The following is a 20128-nucleotide window of genomic DNA, read 5'->3' on the forward strand; positions in this document are numbered from 1 at the left end:
GAACTCTAGGATGCTCTCCTTATTTATCTCTCATGGAATTATGAATAAAAAAATTACTCACTACTAATACTTTCGCTTTCTTGCTGTTCACTATGGTTCTAAATATTTGTTCATCGTTTTCTTTAATATAGTTTTGAACTAGTCTTCCCAATCTATAGTTCCTTTTAGGCCTGTGCATCCACCATTATTGTTACTACAAAATTTGAGTGACCTCCACCAACCGCAAATATCATTACAATAATTTAGATTATCCGATTTGAATATATTTCTTGCATAACAATACATAATAATAGTTTTTCAGTTCTTTTCAAGTGTGTGGAAATAACAAATTCTAAATATTGAAAATTTGATCATCTTTGGTGTGTTTTTGTGTTCACAATCCTAACCTCAAACTAATCCTAACATTCCAAACAATCATATTCTATTGCTTCTCCTGTTTGAAAAGCGAAAATCACCAGTTTTATTTGAATTTATGTGATACCCTTTCTTTATTATTTTTAGATGAAGTTGCGGTTGCTATAATTTTTCCTTAAAAACGTCGTTTGTTAATTTGAGATAAATTTTCGTTATGGCTACCGAAGATTACACTCATAATATCGAAAATTTTTTTGGTGTATATCTTTTATATTGTATGAACGAAAATTTCAAAGGTAGAGTTTATATAGGCTACACCAAAGATCCTAATAGAAGAATAAAACAGCATAATAAAGGAAAAAAGGCTGGAGGAGCTTGGAAAACAAGTAACAAAGGACCATGGTAAAATTGGATAAAAACTGAAATAAAATTATTTTTGGTGTTAACCATTGTTCAATGTCATAGGGAGATGGTCCTGACTATACACGGTTTTCCCAATGATATCTCTGCATTGAGGGTAGGTTAGGGTAGGTAAACATTACGCAAATTTTATTGAATTACATTCAATTCCTCTCTAGTTTGAATGGGCTTGGCAGCATCCGCAGTCTTCCCGTAGGTTGAAACATGTACCCAAGAAGAAAAATAATATCAAAAAATATGATTATTGCATACAAGTTTTATCAGAAATGCTGTCTGTAGGACCATGGAATAGGTTACCTTTAGTAATTAGATGGCTAAATCAAGATTTCATGAGAGATCTTTCGGTAATATTCAAGACTTCTATTGGAGATCATGCTATATCTGTCTTTTGTTTCAGGATTATAGAACTCCTCCGATGCACATGGCCATTTGTTATGGCCCCGTTATAAGTAAAAAAAAAGGGAAAAATGTAGAAGATGAAGAGGAATCGTCCTCATGGAGTAATCCTATAAATATCTGTGATATATGTTGCAAACCATCTGAGGATAAGTTAATGAGTTGTTTAGATAATAGCTGTAATTTTAGGAGTCATTTAATTTGTCTATCTAATTCATTTTTGGAAGTGGGAGAATATGTTCCTATTGAGGGAAAATGTCCTAAATGTCGCATCGATTGTTTGTGGGGAGATTTAGTGAAGAAATATAAAGGTTTTTACAGAAATCTCGACGTTAGGATTAATTGTGAAAATGGAAATGATTTTTTTTCTTCAGATTCTGAGTGATTTTGTCCAATGTTTTTCATTTTATCTTGATTTAACGATAGTTTTTCATTTTATTTATTTTAAAATCAAACTGCCTAGTGTCATCTTTTATAAGGCTTAATGCTTTATAATGAAAGCTTGGAAAAAAGGTTTTTATGAAAACATGCAAGAATTGCTCAAATGGCAATTTATGGCATATTGCTTTTTAATCTGTTATTTCAAACATCATCAATAAAACTTTTAATTCAAAAATAATTAAAAAAAATATTTTTAATTCGAAAACTAGACTCAACACTATTGTGTCACTGCCTATATTGGAATTTTTCAAATACTATGTCCGACTTGAATTTGTACATTTCGAATTTTTGGATTGATTATTTTATTCTTCATTTTTATATTATTGGATGATGAATTTTTACTTAATTGTATAAAACTTTTGAAAACAAATTGTTTGTCTGATAATTGTGTTTATATTTTACATTGTCTGAACGTAAGTATACAGTGGAAGTTACAATAATAAAATATATTTTGTAATTATTTTACCATACAACCATTTTATTGAAACTTTATAATTCTCAGCTGTTTTTTTTAAGTCCATCATAATTGATTAAGCATTTGTAGATAGTTAATTAAGGTAGTTTTTTCTATTTATGTATTTAAAAATCAGAAGAAAATATTCATATTCATTGTTATAATAATCTTCAAATAAGTATCTGAAGATTATTCTAACATGATGAAAAAAACAAGAATTTAGCGGTTTTAATATAATAGCTTATAATTTCTCAACTATAAGATATTAGGATATATGAAAAATTGTTTGAAACTGTTGCCAAGGTAATCGTTGACCTGTAATTTATCCCTTCGACCCTTCAACATTTTTTCTTTAAGATAATAAGTTAACCGTTCCGGAAAAAAAACTTTCAAGATGGTGGATTGCACTTAAGAACTGATACTTATATTTCAATTTTTGGCAACATCTCCTTCAAATGGAAAAAAAAACAAATTGTGAAGGCTTCTTCAGTACGGAAAAAGAATAAATCTCTATAGCCTACAGAATATCATTGACGTTTCGAAAGTTGACGTCACAAGATGCGTCATTGCGTTTGCGCAGTCCTGTCAAACCGTTTTACAGACTGCCGTTCCACGAGTGGGTCAGTTTAGTTTTATGACAGATTCTTAATTCACATGTTTGTTATAAATTAAAATTACGGATCAAAATGTTAATTAAAGAATTGTGAGTATTTGGAAGAAGTCATTCATACATTGAAACATATCAATTTCACTGACAAAGTAACCTGTACCTCAATAAATTATGGATTTAATTTGAAGGAGTGTTATCGTTGAGTGTCCAAAATTTTCCTGTGCGAATTTGGTGGTTGCATAAAAAAAGATTAAAGGATTAAAATCTCAATTAATACAAATATTTGTGTCCGGTTTCAGTTATTGTTAAATCTATGAAGCTACTCAATTTTTCATATTGTGGTCATAAAGATAGAATTTAATTTTGGGTTTTTTCTTATAGTGTTCTGATTTATAATGGAATTAATCTCAAAATTTTCATTTCAGCCGAGTGGTCTTGCCTTTAACTGTCGATGAGGTATGTATTTGTTCGAAGTTCAAATTTTTATCACATCAAATCTTATTAGAATTCAGGCTTCTAATTCATTCCAAACAGATAATATATTAGCCATTTCATTCATCTTGTATTCATTTATTAGTAAACAAATATTTTCAATCAATACAATCAGAATATAATAGGTATCCAACCACCAGCCAAATCTGCTTTTGTTCTTTCATCCTTGCTTACTATGAAGCACTATAGTAGAAATTTTTTGATTTTCCATTTGTTCGGTTTTTTTTGGATAGTGTTCCTTTTGAATATTCGCTACATGTTGAAATTATAAGATATTGTCACTTATCACAAATATTGTTTCGCTTCACAATGATGATTTTATACTGGTAGAGCATGTTATCAATATCAGATGTAATATTATTGATTATTAGATATTAAAGGCTCAAATAATATGCAAATTCATGATTATTTGATTCAAAAATTGTCATTGTACCTACAACTGTCTCACTCTTGAATGATACCTACGTGCATTTTTGGTTTTATAATTTTATTTTAATAATCCCTAAAAAATAACACTCTGAAAATTGATGCAAAAAAATTGGTATCTGGAATTTCATTGTTATAAACAAATAATCAAATTGGATCGAATTAGGACTTTGCATTATATCGTTTATCCCGAAATCTATTCCTAGATACTACACATCAACATATCATTTGCACTATAATATTATACAGGGTGTTCCAAATTCAGTATCAATATTGCAGGGACGTAGTAAAGATTGAAGTGAGACGTTTTTGTCGATAAACGTTATGGAACTAGAGATGTTCAAAATTTAAATATTTTTTTCATATCCTTTCTGTTTATGAGATATTGAGATCAAATTTGAACCAGGTTTACTTGATCCAATATGCAGAGTGATTGCAATCTTTAGAGAAATATTTTTTAGGGGTACATTTTTTCTCATGTCATTTTCGTGCATTTGCGACTATTATCCAGAGAAATATTCTCTATTTAAATGTTACATATAGGTACACTATGAGTCAACCACCAATTTCCAGATAATATCAAGTACTTGCAACTTGAAATTATTATTTTATATCTATACTGGAAATCTCATCTCCCTGGTTTCTGCGATCATGGAATAATTTTTTTTATATTCTTCTTGAATTTTTTTTGGTTCAGCTAAGGCAATTAACATGAAATTTTGCATGAAGTTTACCATTGTTATTTCATATATAAATGCAACATTTTAATCGGACGTATTATTGAAGCTCAGATTTGCTATCAATAAACATTAGCGGCATTCGGGATCTGAAACTTCCCCGAAAATTTTTGTTCCTTTTCGTTCGTGTTGACAGCCCTACAGATAGAAATTGATTTGACTTTTGACAGAATGTCTTATAATTTGATCTGAAAAATACGCCTCTAAAATCTTGATTCTAAATTTTGAAACACTATAATATTATATTGCAATTGGCATTTATTGGTAACTATTTTTATAGCCGTTCAATTGTTCTTCCTTTATCAGTTCAATAGACTATCTGTTCGTTCATTCATTTTCCTCTGGATTATAAATACTCAATTCCTAATCTGTACCGAAACAATCATAATTTCTATATATTTTGTTGGACGTCACTTTCTCCTGCAACCGATAATGCTCTGTGATTCATCAGAACAAACTTGTGCCTCTCATTGTGTAACGAATTTAACGAATTGTCCGATAAACAACAATAACAATTTCCCACGGACTTTGTGAGCTGCTGTTGATTTTCAGAGTCCTTGACCGGTTTTTCAACGCCTTCAATTTTTCAACACCTGCTATATTCTTCAAATGGGGTCAAGGGCTCTGGGTTGAAGTTCGCATTCACACTTTTCTTGTTTCGTCACGGCTTCTTCCTGGATATTCCTTTAATCTTGTTTAACTGAGCTCGGAACTCGTCTTCAAGATTCACTTCTTACAAATATTTATTTCATTTGAGGATTTTTCCTCTTACATACATGCGATTTTTATGGGATTTTCACATTATTTCTTTGAATAATAATCTACATTTTAGAATGACTATATTTTTAATTTGCGAATGAAAATAAATTTTTTGGTAACTTTTTTTTTCGCTAAACAATTGATGATAAACTTACCAATTCAATGTACCGGGTTTTTCACCATAATTTGACCCCCTCTTCAACTTTGTTACTAAAAGAAAAACAAAAAAATGTTTTCTACAAAAGTTAAAATGATTTCACAAAACGAAATATCTACAGAGTGGGCAACATATTGATTGCAACTTAATTTTTTCAAATGAAACATCCTGTATATTTTTCTATATTTGACTAGCTCTTTTTCCCCTGATTACGAATATAAAACATATGTTTGGTCTATATCTCTTATTCTGATTACCACAGAGTTTCAAATTTTAAGAAACACCTGGGCAAGCTAACTAATCAGTTTTCAAGAGGAGACTGCGATAATTCAAAATGCCCTTTTTTGAGTTATCTCGTTGGCAACGATATATAACATACTTATGTCATTGCATGTCACTTGTGTCACTACACAGAAGCAGAAAAATTTGAAATATTTTCACTTTATGTGAAGAACAATGAAAATAAGAAAGCTATAAGGAAATAATATATGGAGGTGCATCCAAATAATCCAATTCCAATTTATAGTGAAAAGCGTATGTCAAATCTTTGCCAACGAGATAACTCAAAAGAGGGCATTTTGAGTTATCGCAGCCTACCACTTGAAAACTAATTACTGAGCATGCCAGGTGGTTCTTAAAATTTGAAACTCTGTGGTACTCAGAATAAGAGAGATAGACCAAAAATATGTTATATATTCGAAATCAGGGGAAAAAGAGCTAGTCATACATAGAAAAATATACAGGATGTTCCATTTGAAAAAAATGAAGTTGCAATCAATATGTTACCCACTCTGTAGATATTTCGTTTTGTGAGATCATTTTAAAAAACACTAGTCGATTTCGTGAAACTTTTGTAGAAAATTCATTAAAAGAAATCGTACAATTATCTAGAATAGTTTTTAAGATATTATCTTTAATTTAAACTTTTATATTCATTAAATTTGTCCACAAAATTGTCAAATAGTACCACAGGTGAATGATGACAAGTGGGGTATTTTCAAATAAGAATTTCATGGAAATTAATTGGGCATTCAAATTTGAAAATAACAGGGTCGTATCGTTTTTCATCACTTTCGGACCATCCTGTCGAGTCAAAAATATTTTAAACATATGCCCTGAGTGCTGTCCATTTCGTCAAAATTTTAATTGGTTATGTGGTATCCAAGATTGCAATTGATGCATGAATGAACGGGCTCTCAAAATCTCCTGACTTCACGTCAGTACTTTTCCAATTTTTTTTTGGACGTTAATGCGGCAGTGTTTCATAGTGCAGCAATTGACGAACACATTTTCGATTTTAGTCCTGTTTTTTTTTAATTAAGTACCTGAGAAAATTTTTTTCTAGAAAATGATGTTATAATTATCATGACATGATGAGTCGTTAACTTACTCCATAGGTAATAATGGAAGTGGCGTAGACCTGATGTACAATTGATTGGACATTTTGTTGCACTTGCGGAAATATAAACAAGAAATTAATCTGCTATAATGACTGATTTCGTTTCAAATTACCACGCTCCTACTTTCAGAAGAAAGCTTTGGAGGGTGGACGGACGCATTTTTTTATGATTCTTGGGTTATACACTCTTGAATGTAAACTCCGAAAACTAGAGGGTGTTGAAACATTTTTTTCTGGAACGATTTCAAAGTTTCAATATTGAAAACAGTTAACCAGAAGAATTAAATAGTCTAAATGGTCACGAATTTCGAGATCCTACTTTGGTACTTAAGTTTCTTGCTTCGATCCCCCTAGCTCAAATATTAAATCCATGAATATCAAAACTATTATTATCGCTGACACTCCACCTTTAAATACAACATAGAATCACGTATCATTCTTCAGCATTCTACATATTCTATTGCAAATTTTTGAATGAAATCTGGAATTTTGGAATCCGTTTAACTAGAATTAGATTTTTAGATTTCTTCTTCTACTTTATTTCTTCATTAATAAATTTGGAATGGTTAGGGAATCAACAATTTACAAATTTTCGTTTCAGGTTGTGTTAAATCCTTTAATCGAATGAAACCGTTGCATGCTTTTATCGGTTACTTCGAAACCACTAATATAGCAACCAATTTTTGAACGAAATTTTCCAAAAAAAAGCCTCTTCTGCTTCCAAAAATGATCCGAATATTCTTATTTATTTTCGAATAATTCTCCTTACAAAACATGAACCGTGAAAATTTCAGCATGTTGAAAATGTTTTCCTTTGATAATTTATTATTATTATTATTTATTGTTTGAAATAACCCAAAATACATAGTTTGTTTTTCCTTCTAGTTGGGAAATATTACTTTGAATACCAAAGAAAAAACATTCATTCCTTGAAAATTGTAGTAGTGAATGTAGTAGTAATGATATTATGTCATTATAATATGCAGTAATACCGCTCAATAGATAGGAGAAGAACTGAAATATCAAACATTATATTGTTGGTGATTGAGCGGTCGTCCCGAACATATTAGTCAATCATTTCTATCTAACAAATATTTCCTTAACAGTAGATCCTACTAGGTTGAGTTTAATTTTATACTGGGTATATCATTTGGTGGTAGCCAGATATTTTTATTTAGCATAATTTATTGAGGTTTTTATTACCTACTCCCGCTTGATATGAAAATTATAAGTATAAAATAGTTTCAGTTTATTAGGCACAAATAGTTATTCTTGACTAATGGATTTTGTGTATGAGCCTCACAACGTAAACTGTTTTATTGAAGGTAATTTCCTTTTTAATGACTTGCATTTTTATGGTACCTTTATGAGAAATCTATTGCGGGTTTTCATATTTTTAGAACCTGCTTTAATGAATTTATAAGGAATAGAAAACGATAGACAGTCATTGGCATGAATTATAATGGAAGCCGAAGCTTCCAGATATTTTCTTATTGTTTTGGTGTTCTCGACTTCTTTTAAAAATCATATCGAGCAGATACATGATGTTTAATTGTAATATATACATATTTAAAAAATTTGAATATCGGAGTATGATAAAAACATTCAACATTCAACATGCTTCGTCTAACTTTATTCAATATTTTGATAAATGGGTTATCAGAAACAAATGACCTATGAATTTTGAAGCAACATTATTCGTTTTTTTATAAAACTTCCTGGTTGGTTATATACGTCTATTTTAACTTCAATCGGAACTGTATGTCAGTGAAATATAATAAAGATTATAATTAATTTATCGTATTTCTCTTCAATGGTTAGAAAATTAGTTTCCTCGATTTATAGCTCTGTAGATGTAGAAAATTTAATTGATTGATGTAACTGTTGTCAACAATGATTTTTAACGCTTTCAAGCTCTATAGAACCTAATCCATATTTCTCAAAAGATAAGAATAAAGGAAACAAGTATTTGATTGAATTGGTCGTTACTTGGTGGATATCCATTTAATTGATATTAAATTGGATTTATTTTAGTTCCCACTATTTTTTTTACAAATCAATTATCTCGCTATACGGCTTCTGCAGTTTTCGTTCATTTTGAAAATGAAATCATTGAAATCTGAAGAAGACACTGTATAGTGAAATAATAATAATGAAATAGTGGTAATTACAATATTCCGTTTTCAATATCAAATAAAGAACACAACATTTAAAAATTACTTCCTTGAAAACTTAACGGCATTTTGGATTTTCTCAATCTGTCAGCGCTACGAAATTGTAAAAATATGTATTTTGAAAACTTTGTTCCGATTTTGAAAAGAATAATCTGCAGCATGATATTTAATTTGAAATATTATGTGAGATGAAGCAGAAGTAGGACATGATTGTGACAAATTAGTTTCACACAACCAAAATGAATTTATCATTGATGTTCTTCCAGTTTATTGATACAATAATAAACCATTGGGATCCTCGAAGGGGTAAAATTGAACTTTTCCCTTGAAATGTTCATTGTTTTTGGAATCAAATCCATTAAAAAAATTCATTTGTCGGACGTCCTCGCGAAAACTATTATGAGACCTGGATTTAACAATTTCATATGTTCTATCGAGAAATAATAAACCATAGAGGAGAATTTCTTTTCGAAATAATTTTTTGAGAGGTGGTTCCATTTTTGTCGGTCGTCCTCTCGAAAACTATTATGAGACCTGGATTTAACAATTTCATATGTTCTATCGAGAAATAATAAACCATAGAGGAGAATTTCTTTTCGAAATAATTTTTTGAGAGGTGGTTCCATTTTTGGGGGGTCATGACCCCCCTGACCCCCTCTAGGACCGCGCTTGCTTGGTACATATATAACTATTTCGTAGTCAATACGTACTGAAGAGAGAGGGAGAGTTGGTTTTCTTACAATTTCATGAATTGCTTGCGCAGGTCATAACTATTATGAAAGATACAAAGGTGCAAGATGTCACAAAACTCAAAACAACACTAAAACATAATTAGATAGGGAGTATTGTTGCAAAAGCAGTAGGAGTAAGTGAAATGCATTATCAATGGATCTAGTGTATAGATAAAATTATAAATTATGTGTATAAGTGTAGGTATAGATAAAACAATAAAATGAGTATATGGATAAAATAGTATTTATGAGTTGAAATAAATAAACAATAATAAGAAAGTGTTTATAAACATTTTATAGATAGTAGACATTAAGTTTATACTAATAAATGAATGTAAAACTTAAATAAAATAAATTAAAATACTCAAAAAAAAGAGAGATATAGTTATGTTATGTTACCTACCCTGTCGCACTTTATCTCTGATGAGAGTATGTACAGGGTGGGCAAATTTCGATGTTTTAGCACTACAACTTTTAAACCAGAGGTGATAGACAAAATCTGATACCCCATTCTCGGTCTCTTTTTCTGAGGAACTAATAAGGGTAGTATTAATTTTTGACCACCTTCTTTTGTTTTCGAGTTATAAGCGAAAATTGGAAAAATGGCGATATAGAAAAACATTTATATCCCCGTTAATATTGATGATAGAGCTCTGAAATTAAAACATTATACAGGCACTTTTTTACGTGAAATCCAGTGGTATGCTCGTCTTTTCAAAAGGGTTTTTAATTACGAAGCTATGACCCAAAGTTATGTTGTTTCAAATGGGAACACTAAATTTATGTGCTATTTTTTGAAAGCTTAATTTTTTCTGATTTCAAAAATATATAACATCGTATGGTTCGTATCAATATAAATAATAGAAAATGGTCAGAAACCTTTTTTTACCTAAGATTCTCAATATTTCTATGGTTTCAACTGTTGACGAGCACAGAAAGTAAAAATCAGAGAAAAAATCAGATTAACGGAAGGACACTTCTCTTGTTATAGGAAGCTCAATTTTTCTGTATTCATCAATAGTTGAAACCATAGAAATATTGAGATTCTTAGTTAAGAAAAAGTTTTTGACCATTTTCTATTATTTATATTTCTACAAACCATACGATGCCATATATTTTTGAAATCAGGAAAAATTAAGCTTTCAAAAAATGGCACAGAAATCTAGTGTTCCCATTAGAAAAAACATAACTTTGGGTCATAGCTTCGTGATTAAAAACCATTTTGTAAAGACGAGCACGCCACTGGATTCTACGTAAAAAAGTGCCTGTATAATGTTTTAATTTCAGAGCTCTATCATCAGTATTAGCGGAGGTATAAATGTTTTTCGATATCGCCATTTTTCCAATTTTCGCTTATAACTCGACAACAAAAGAAGGTGGCCAAAAATGAATACTACCCTTGTTAGTTTCTCAGAAAGAGAGACCGAGAAGTGGGTATCAGATTTTGTCTATCTCCTCTGGTTTAAAAGTTGTAGTACTAAAATATCGAAATTTGCCCACCCTGAACACTTACACCCTGGACACCCAGGACACTCTGTGTAGAGTATAGATTCAATTCAATTATATTCATTAAATTTTGGCCGAAATTCAGAATGGCTAAGTATCTAATATTTTTCAACAACGTAAACCTTGTTCGTAATTACAACCTCATTAAAATCAAATTTCCTCCGTATCATGGTCGTGCAAAGTTCAACGTGATCTCGAACATATCCACGGTAATTTTATAATTTTTTTTTTAAATTTTCCAGTATCAAGTGGCCCAACTTTACAGCGTCGCAGAGGCCTCTAAAGATAACACGGGCGGAGGGGAGGGTATCGAGGTTCTCAAGAATGAGCCCTTCACCAACTACCCCCTTCTCGGAGGAAAGTACAATTCGGGTCAATACACCTACAAAATTTACCACTTGACTAGCAAAGTACCGGCCTTTATAAGGCTGCTGGCGCCCAAAGGCAGCTTGGAGGTGCACGAGGAGGCCTGGAACGCCTACCCCTATTGTCGGACGGTGATCACGGTAAGTTACTTCCGGTTGACATTTTTATGTGTAGGCTAAAGCGCCAATTGATATGATTTCAATAAATTTGAAATTTATCTTTAGTGAAGATTATATTACAATTTGTTTTAAATCTTCTTGAAAAATGGCAGGATGGATTCTAGTTGAAACGATAAAAAGTTATTTGGAATTAAGAGGGAATACCACCATAAGACCAACAATAATCTGCATTGTAAAATGACGATATTTTTAATTTGCGAATGACAAAAATGTTGGTAACTTTTCCTTTTTCTCGAAAGGATTGATGATATCTACAAAGAACTGATATATTTCTGAAATATTCGTGAAAAAAACCTACAAAGAATCATTACAAAAGAAGCAAAACTATAATTTTGTGGAAAAATGATTATAGACCGTCGAACAGTGCTTTGTAAAAAGAAGATAAAGTAATGTTCAACTTCGTACAAAGTTTGGTCATCTCAGGAGTATGAATGGGTACCTAATGTGTGACTGACACACAGAAAGCCACGTGGTGGTGATCCCTCTTGAATATATTTTTAATAACATAACAAAAATTCAAATAAAATTGATTATTAACAAGCCAAAAATTGTACCAAAACAACCAAAAATATACTAAATACAACCGTAAAAATATTAATACTACATTACTCTCTATTTTCTATTGTCCTTTTAATTTTTTATGATTTGGCACTTTACTTGTATTCTATATCTCTCCTCTGGGTCGCTTATTCGTTCCTTATAATAATTTTTCCAGAATATTAATTTTTCAGATCAATATCAGATTCTTAACCTTTTTTGTTGATCCACCAAACATTATTTGAAATTATCGTATTTTTTTGCTTGATAGAATCTCATGATATTTTTAATGTTGAAATCATTGGTAGTATGCAAATAAATAATAAACCATGTGGTACATAGTGCATCGGGTGTCTCAAATTCGTTGTCTAGTAAAAGCATCTCAGAATCCCATTGAGCTAGAAAAAATAAATGGCATATTTCCTGACTCAATTTTTGAGAGAATTTATTTAGTGAAAACCGCAACCTTATAATGATATAATAACTCTTTAATTTCAACTGTTTTCAAGCCATAAGAAAAAATTGAAAAATTGTGTGAAATGAAAAGTTCTTAACTTTCGCATTATTGGTGTTAAAAATATAAAACGAAAACACACAGGCACTTTTTTCAGTAAAATTCCTAGGTGTCATTTTTTTTTATCGTGATTAGTTGTAAAATTATAATACAAACTTGTGTTTTTTAAATGTACATGAATCATAAAAATTTCTGTATCTATCTATGATAATCTGTAAACGACAATTGAAATATTTTAATTATCTGAATTTCACAGATTATCGAAGATAGGCACCTGGTTGATTTGCAGTATGAATCTGAATTTTTTGATGATTATTATAGTTTTATAAGAAATTTAAATGCCGATCATGTTATATCTTTTTGAAAAATGAAAATGAAAAAAACTATTTTATCCGTTACAGAAATGTTTATGGTTAACATTCAAAAAAATACAAGTTTGTATTATAACTTTAAAACTAATTAAAATAAAAAAAACATTATAACACCAATAATTTCTGCTGAAAAAGAAAATGCCCGTAGAATTTTTTTTTCACGTTTATGAGTGTAGCGCCGGTAATGAGGAAGCTATGAAAACTTTTCATTTCACGCCATTTTTCAATTTTCTCTTTTAGCTTGAAAACAGTTGAATTCATGATGTTGCGGTTTCACCAAATCGATTCTCTCAAAAATCGAACCCGAAAATGAGTCATTCATTTTTTTCTAGCTTTTTTTTCTCTAGTATTCAATTACTTTTATTGAGAAAATGAAAAATACGCTAATTTCTGTACTTTCACTTATCACTAATGGAAAATTTGAAAAATAAATGTTTATATATTTTCGAGGATAGTATTTGCTTTGTAATCGACTATCTCGAAAATGGCACATTCTATGATAAAATCAAGAGACTTTTTTTTTCAATGAAGCTCTGTTGATTTCCGAAATGAAACAATTTTTTCAAAAGAAGTAGATCTTAAATGAGAAAAGGATCATCGCACCCCTGTATCTACGCTACTGGATAATTTTGGTAGTTGACACTTGACTTATTCGAAACATTACAATAGACTTAAATACCTAGAAATTAAAACAATGAATGTAATAATACTGAAATTATATGTGAAAACTGATTTTTTTATCACGAAAACGAAGCTTGTTAGGATGTAACTTATTTATTACTTGTACAGGGTGGGCAAATTTCGATGTTTTAGCACTACAACTTTTGAACCAGAGGAGATAGACGAAATCTGATACCCACTTCTCGATCTCTTTTTCTGAGAAACTAACAAGGGTAGTATTCATTTTTGGCCACCTTTTTTTGTTTTCGAGTTATAAGCGAAAATTGGAAAAATGGCGATATCGAAAAACATTTATATCTCCGCTAATACTGATGATAGAGCTCTGAAATTAAAACATTATACAGGCACTTTTTTACGTAGAATCCAGTGGTTTACTCGTATTCTCAAGAGGGTTTTCAATTACGAAGCTATGACCCAAAGTTATGTTTTTTCAAATGGGAACACTAGATTTTTGTGTCATTTTCTGAAAGCTTGATTTTTCCTGATTTCAAAAATATATAACATTGTATGATTCGGATCAATATAAATAATAGAAAATGGCCAAAAACCTCTTTTCACCCAAGAGTCCCAATATTTCTATGGTTTCAACTGTTGATGAACACAGAAAAATTGAGCTTTCTATAACAAGAGCAGTGTCCTTCCGTCAATCTGATTATTTCTATGCTTTTCACTTATTTCTACAAAATTCGAATCTATATTTATTTTATACAAATTGTTTCGAAAAGATAAACGAACTTGGAAAAAGTTTCCTAGGTAGCTTGAACACAGTTTCAAATATTCATCTATTGAGATATCGAGAAGAGGTGTCGACTGTGCATTGTGCAATTGTTGTCATTATTAGGTTAAATATTATTTCTTGTTTGTCCCTTCGTAATTAAAATGTTGAGTTCAATCATATATGCATTGTTTCATATGCTGTTTAAAATGGATTGGTACTTGTGCGTATTGATTCTGGAGACCTATGTAAATAATCACCTGATACATGCATCTCAATACAACTCTTTCGATTGAAAAATTCGATCTTGTGGTTTCTCCGTTATTTCCAAATCAATTTTTAGATAAAAAATTTATAACATATCTAGATTCGAATTTTGTAGAAATAAGTGAAAAGCATAGAAATAATCAGATTGACGGAAGGACACTGCTCTTGTTATAGAAAGCTCAATTTTTCTGTGTTCATCAACAGTTGAAACCATAGAAATATTGAGACTCTTAGGTGAAAAGAGGTTTTTGGCCATTTTCTATTATTTATATCGATCCGAATCATACAATGTTATATATTTTTGAAATCAGGAAAAATCAAGCTTTCAGAAATTGACACAAAAATCTAGTGTTCCCATTTGAAAAAACACAACTTTGAGTCATAGCTACGTAATTGAAAACCCTTTTGAAAATACGAGCACACCACTGGATTCTACGTAAAAAAGTGCCTGTATAATGTTTTAATTTCAGAGCTCTATCATCAGTATTAGCGGAGATATAAATGTTTTTCGATATCGCCATTTTTCCAATTTTCACTTATAAATCGAAAACAAAAGAAGGTGGCCAAAAATGAATACTACCCTCGTTAGTTTCTCAGAAAAAGAGATCGAGAAGTGGGTATCAGATTTTGTCTATCTCCTCTGGTTCAAAAGTTGTAGTGCTAAAACATCGAAATTTGCCCACCCTGTACATGTTACATGGATATATGTTGATGGGAATTTTTTTTCAAGAAAAGAGGTTCTCTATCCGACGCCAAAATTATTGCACTAAAATCTGGACCAACCTGTATATGAGGATATGAACTAACACATTTTTTTCATGTCAATAGCCTATTTTGAAATTTTCAGTGCGAATAGTTCTGAAGGTTCATTCATGGTAATAATGAACAAAGTTAGCTGAATATGTGGGTGTCCTTGAACGCATCGCGACCTTCATATAGAAATAATTACTTATGAAAACAATCGAAATGTCGGTAATGAGATTACAGAGCAATTGGAGCGTGCTACATTTGCATATACATAGTAATCACGGACTTGCGTCGATATTACGTTACGATGGGAATCAACAAGTTTTTTTCACTTTCGATAGACACGTGAATGAGGTTGATTTGAATGGACTTGTTGTAGACTCATTACCGTATACCAGCTGGGACCGTGCTGCTCTTGGTAACAACGGATAATCAGGTTCAACTCTCGATGAGATAAAATGACGGTTTCGCACGTTGAATAGCGCTTCATTCACTCCATTCGGTAGATACAGGGTGTTCCACGTAAGCAGGTCACTGGATCTTGTGGCTTATCCTTCGAGCAAAATTGAAAAGTGACCCATCAATATGATGGTATTTTTCACAAGCTATCCAAATATGTTATTGAAAAAACTATCGAACCAAGACATGGAAAGTTTTTGAAGAAAAACGGTTTTTCCAAAATAATTTTTTTCTTGCATATTTGTAAGGTTTTCAAAATGTTTTTCAAAATTACAAGTTCACCAATTGTTTCTTCATTTAAACTTGCGGTTTTCGAGATAACGAAATTTCTTTTCTTGCAAAATATACGAGTACTTCATAATATAAGGTGTGTGAATAAGTCTTTCCCGTTTTTTTTCAAATTTTGAGCCTTTATTGTGAAAAAATGGTTACAAATGAATTATTGAAAGTATTGGCCATCGCTAGCTACAACTTTTCCCCATCTTTCTGGCAACATACGAATCCCGTTGCGAAAAAATTCGACCGGTTTGGCCTCTATCCAGTCATCCACCCATTTTTTGGCTTCCTCGTAGGAATGGAAGTGCTGGTCAGCCAGGCCATGCGTCATCGATCTGAAGAGATGGTAATCAGACGGAGCAATGTCTGGACTATACGGCGGGTGGGGTAGGACTTCCCATTTGAGCGTTTCTAAGTATGTTTTCACCGGCTGTGCAACATGTGGGCGAGCATTGTCATGTTGCAAAATAACTTTGTCGTGCCTGTCGGAGTATTGTGGCCGTTTTTCTCGCAGTGCGCGGCTCAAACGCATCAATTGTCGTCGATAGACCTCGCCTGTGATCCTTTCATTCGGTTTCAGAAGCTCATAGTAAACCACACCTAGCTGGTCCCACCATATACAGAGCATGAGCTTGGCGCCATGAATATTTGGCTTGGCCGTCGATGATGATGCATGGCCGGGTAGTCCCCATGATTTTCTTCGCTTCGGATTATCCTAACGGATCCACTTTTCATCGCCAGTCACGGTACGATGCAGAAAACCCTTTCTTTTATGTCGCTGAAGCAGCTGTTCGCAAGTGAAAAAACGCCGTTCGACGTCTCTCAGCTTCAGTTCGTACGGCACCCAATTTCCTTGCTTTTGGATCATTCCCATGGCTTTCAAACGCTTGGAAATGGTTGTTCGGTCAACTCCCAATGCTTCAGCAAGTTCTTCTTGCGTTTGACACGAATCTTCATCAAGCAAAGTCGCCAATTCTTGATCTTCAAAGATTTGCGGCCGCCCGGAACGCTCCTTGTCTTCCACGTCGAAATCGCCACTTTTGAAGCGTCGAAACCATCCGCGAACACTTGAATCATCGACACAACCTTCTCCATAAGCTTCCTGAAGCAACCGATGCGCCTCGGCAGCAGATTTCTTCAAATTGAACCAATAAAGTGAAACTTCCCGCAAATGACGTCGACACGGCTCAAACTTCGACATTTTCACGATTTCAAAATTTTATGATGCGAAAAAATTTCAACTAATGTGTTAGTGTGGAATTGTTGACAGATGAATAAGCTTTGATTATGACATATGTAACCATTAAATACTCGCACAGTATTGGTGGCGCCATCTCTTACAAAAAACGGGAAAGACTTATTCACACACCTGATATTTTTTCATATTTTCTGAATGCTCAATCGATTCTGAATCCGAATATTTAAATATAGTGGTAGATTTATTCTTATTTCAAGCTATTCAATTCAAAACAACCTGAGAAATTTCAGATTCGATATTCGAAAAATATATTAATGTTGTCTATGGTTCTATGAATATTGGATTGTTAAATGTTGAAGTTTTCATTCTTGGTTATAATAGGAGCTTTATATTTTAGCTTTTATTATAATCGAGAAAAAAAACTCTAATATTTGATAATAAAATATTTATCGAACCACAGACAACATGGATATATTTTCCGATGATGAAATCTGAATGTTTGAATGAATTTCTTGAAATCAATATAAAACTACCACTGTATTTACATATTAGGATTCAGAATCAATAGAGTATTCAGAAAATATGGGAAAATATTATCAATTATATTCTGCAAGAAGAAAATTTTTGTTTTCTTCAAAACTGGGAGTTTAAATGAAGAAATAATTGGTGAGAAATATAGTCTCTAGACCGTCTCATTTTGAAAACCAGTAACATTTGCAAAAAAAATGGAAAAACGGTTTACCTCAATAACTTTCCATGCCTTGGTTCAAAGTTGTTCCGATAACATATTTGGATAGCCTGTGAAAAATATTATCACTGTGATGGCTTACTTTTTAATATTGCTCAAAGGATAAGCCACAAAATCCAGCGAATCGCTTACGTGAAACACCCTGTACATTCTATCCGACTGCTGCTTGACAGTTTGAATTTAACCTCGCTAGTGTTCATGGCGTGATATAAAGGATTTTCCAATAAGAGTTTTCATGTTGATAATAAAAAAACTAGTACACAGGGTGGGCCACGGTTGATGAAACCGTAGACTTTTACGGAGGACGAAAGGTACGATTTTATTGAAAATTTTGTTTTTTTTATTGGTGGGAACCACTGCTTTATCCATCTAAAATATTTTAGGCACTGCAGTGTTGCTGCTTATATCAAGAAGTACATCGGTGTATCAGAAGTACGAACAACTTCGATATTTCAAATCGGACACCCTGTATATTATTAATTTTTTCAGTCACATAAAGTTTCTCAAAGAATTAAATCGAGTTGGCTGAAGTATTGCTTGCTAGACACGTCTCACATACAGGGTGTTTTCAAATTATAGACATAAAACTTGGAGACTCATTTGCTATTGTTTGAGCCATAAATCCGAAAATCAACAGTTTATGAGATATCTGAGTTCTTGTGGTTTTTAAAAGATTTCTCACCTTCATTTTTCGTCAATTTTTCTACGTTGACGTTGGCCACAAATTATTATAATTTTGGATTATTTTCGTGGCCAGCGAGAAGTCCGGATCTAACACTGTTAAAATAGACGAAGCAGCGAGAACGCTGTTTCGTCTATTTTTACTCTCAACTCATTTTTACTCTCAACTCAATATTCCTATTGAGTTGAGAGTAAATTTGAGCTTTATTGCACTAAAAAAATATTTTATGTATTATTTTCCTTTCTTCGCTTTTCCCCCTTTTAAATCAAAATCTGCTGAAACAAAACTAGTCCCTACATTCTAACGGCAACTTTTTTTTTAGGAAATAATGAAGAATTAGGAGATTTCAAAATAATTTTGTCATACATCAATTGTGGAATTCGAAAGTTGCAGGCTAATTTATATTATGAATTTGCTATTATTTTTTCATATCATCATCCTTTCTGATGAAAATAATCCAAAACTTAAATCCAACTTGGTCAAAGTAGATTTTTTAAAAAACACTGTTCATTTTCGGTTATCAATAAATATCGATCAACAACAAATGAATGATACTAACACCTCCTTCAAGGTTCACGTTTAATCTGGAAACACCCTATATAGTTTGTTTAACCTTAACCCTTTATAGAGCTCTAAGAACTCTCTGGGGATTTCGGTAACAGCATTTCAATCTGCGACGTTTACTTTTCGAAGTCCACTTACAGACTGAGATGACATTACTACATACTATCCAACTTGGTCAGTTGCCGTACGAACATTACTATTGATCTCTATGTAGATTGGACAACTTGTATTATGGATATTATTCCCCATTGCAATTAGTCTAGCGAAACCAAAATGTCCCCCAAAATTCTTTGATTCTTAATGAACTAGATAATGCTGAGAACTTCAAGGTGAAATAGAATGAGACTACCTTGCAATTTGATATGAAAACAGTCTTCAATTGTGCATATCGGTACATTCTCATCATAAACATAGTTCATTCAAATATATTCGCTATACTAAATAGTTTATTATTTGAAAATAATTCGAATTTTGAAAGCTAACGTTTATCATTGGCGTGAAAAAATTTCATGTACGACCGAAAAGTACGTATAATATGCAATTATTTTGTTAACAACTTTCAGGATGTGTCCAATGATTATTGTTGATACATAATTTGGCGTGAACTTTGGCTATTAGTAGATTCAATATAATACACAGAATGTCGGAAAGCTATTTTCTCCTCAGGCTTACTTAGCAATTCTCTATAGGTGTGGTTATCTTGAAAGGTCTGTGGTCTGCACAACATCGATATAAATATATGATACTCACCTGGAACTGATGATAACT

At 31.9% G+C, this 20128-nt stretch overlaps 2 protein-coding genes across 3 annotated transcripts in view; both read left to right on the forward strand.

Moving 5' to 3' along the window:
• The first annotated feature begins 405 nt into the window (after positions 1-405).
• Positions 406-2082, forward strand: LOC123676979 (structure-specific endonuclease subunit slx1). Its single transcript, XM_045613341.1, has 4 exons — positions 406-756; positions 820-871; positions 933-1118; positions 1172-2082. The coding sequence occupies exons 1-4, from the start codon at positions 569-571 to the stop codon at positions 1553-1555; spliced, it is 810 nt and encodes a 269-aa protein (XP_045469297.1). The 5' UTR covers positions 406-568; the 3' UTR covers positions 1556-2082.
• A 531-nt stretch (positions 2083-2613) lies between these two features.
• Positions 2614-20128, forward strand: part of LOC123676978 (phosphatidylinositol transfer protein alpha isoform) — a 38653-nt gene continuing 21138 nt past the window's right edge. Inside the window, exons 1-3 of one of the 2 annotated variants that reach the window (XM_045613338.1) lie at positions 2614-2768; positions 3101-3131; positions 11299-11562. In XM_045613338.1, the coding sequence (XP_045469294.1) occupies positions 2752-2768; positions 3101-3131; positions 11299-11562 (312 nt within the window). In that variant the 5' untranslated portion in view covers positions 2614-2751. The remainder of the gene's footprint in view (positions 2769-3100; positions 3132-11298; positions 11563-20128) is intronic. The other variant, XM_045613337.1, reaches the window with a different exon arrangement.

The sequence above is a fragment of the Harmonia axyridis genome, chromosome 3, assembly GCF_914767665.1.
Source record: "Harmonia axyridis chromosome 3, icHarAxyr1.1, whole genome shotgun sequence".
Classification (NCBI taxonomy): domain Eukaryota; kingdom Metazoa; phylum Arthropoda; class Insecta; order Coleoptera; family Coccinellidae; genus Harmonia; species Harmonia axyridis.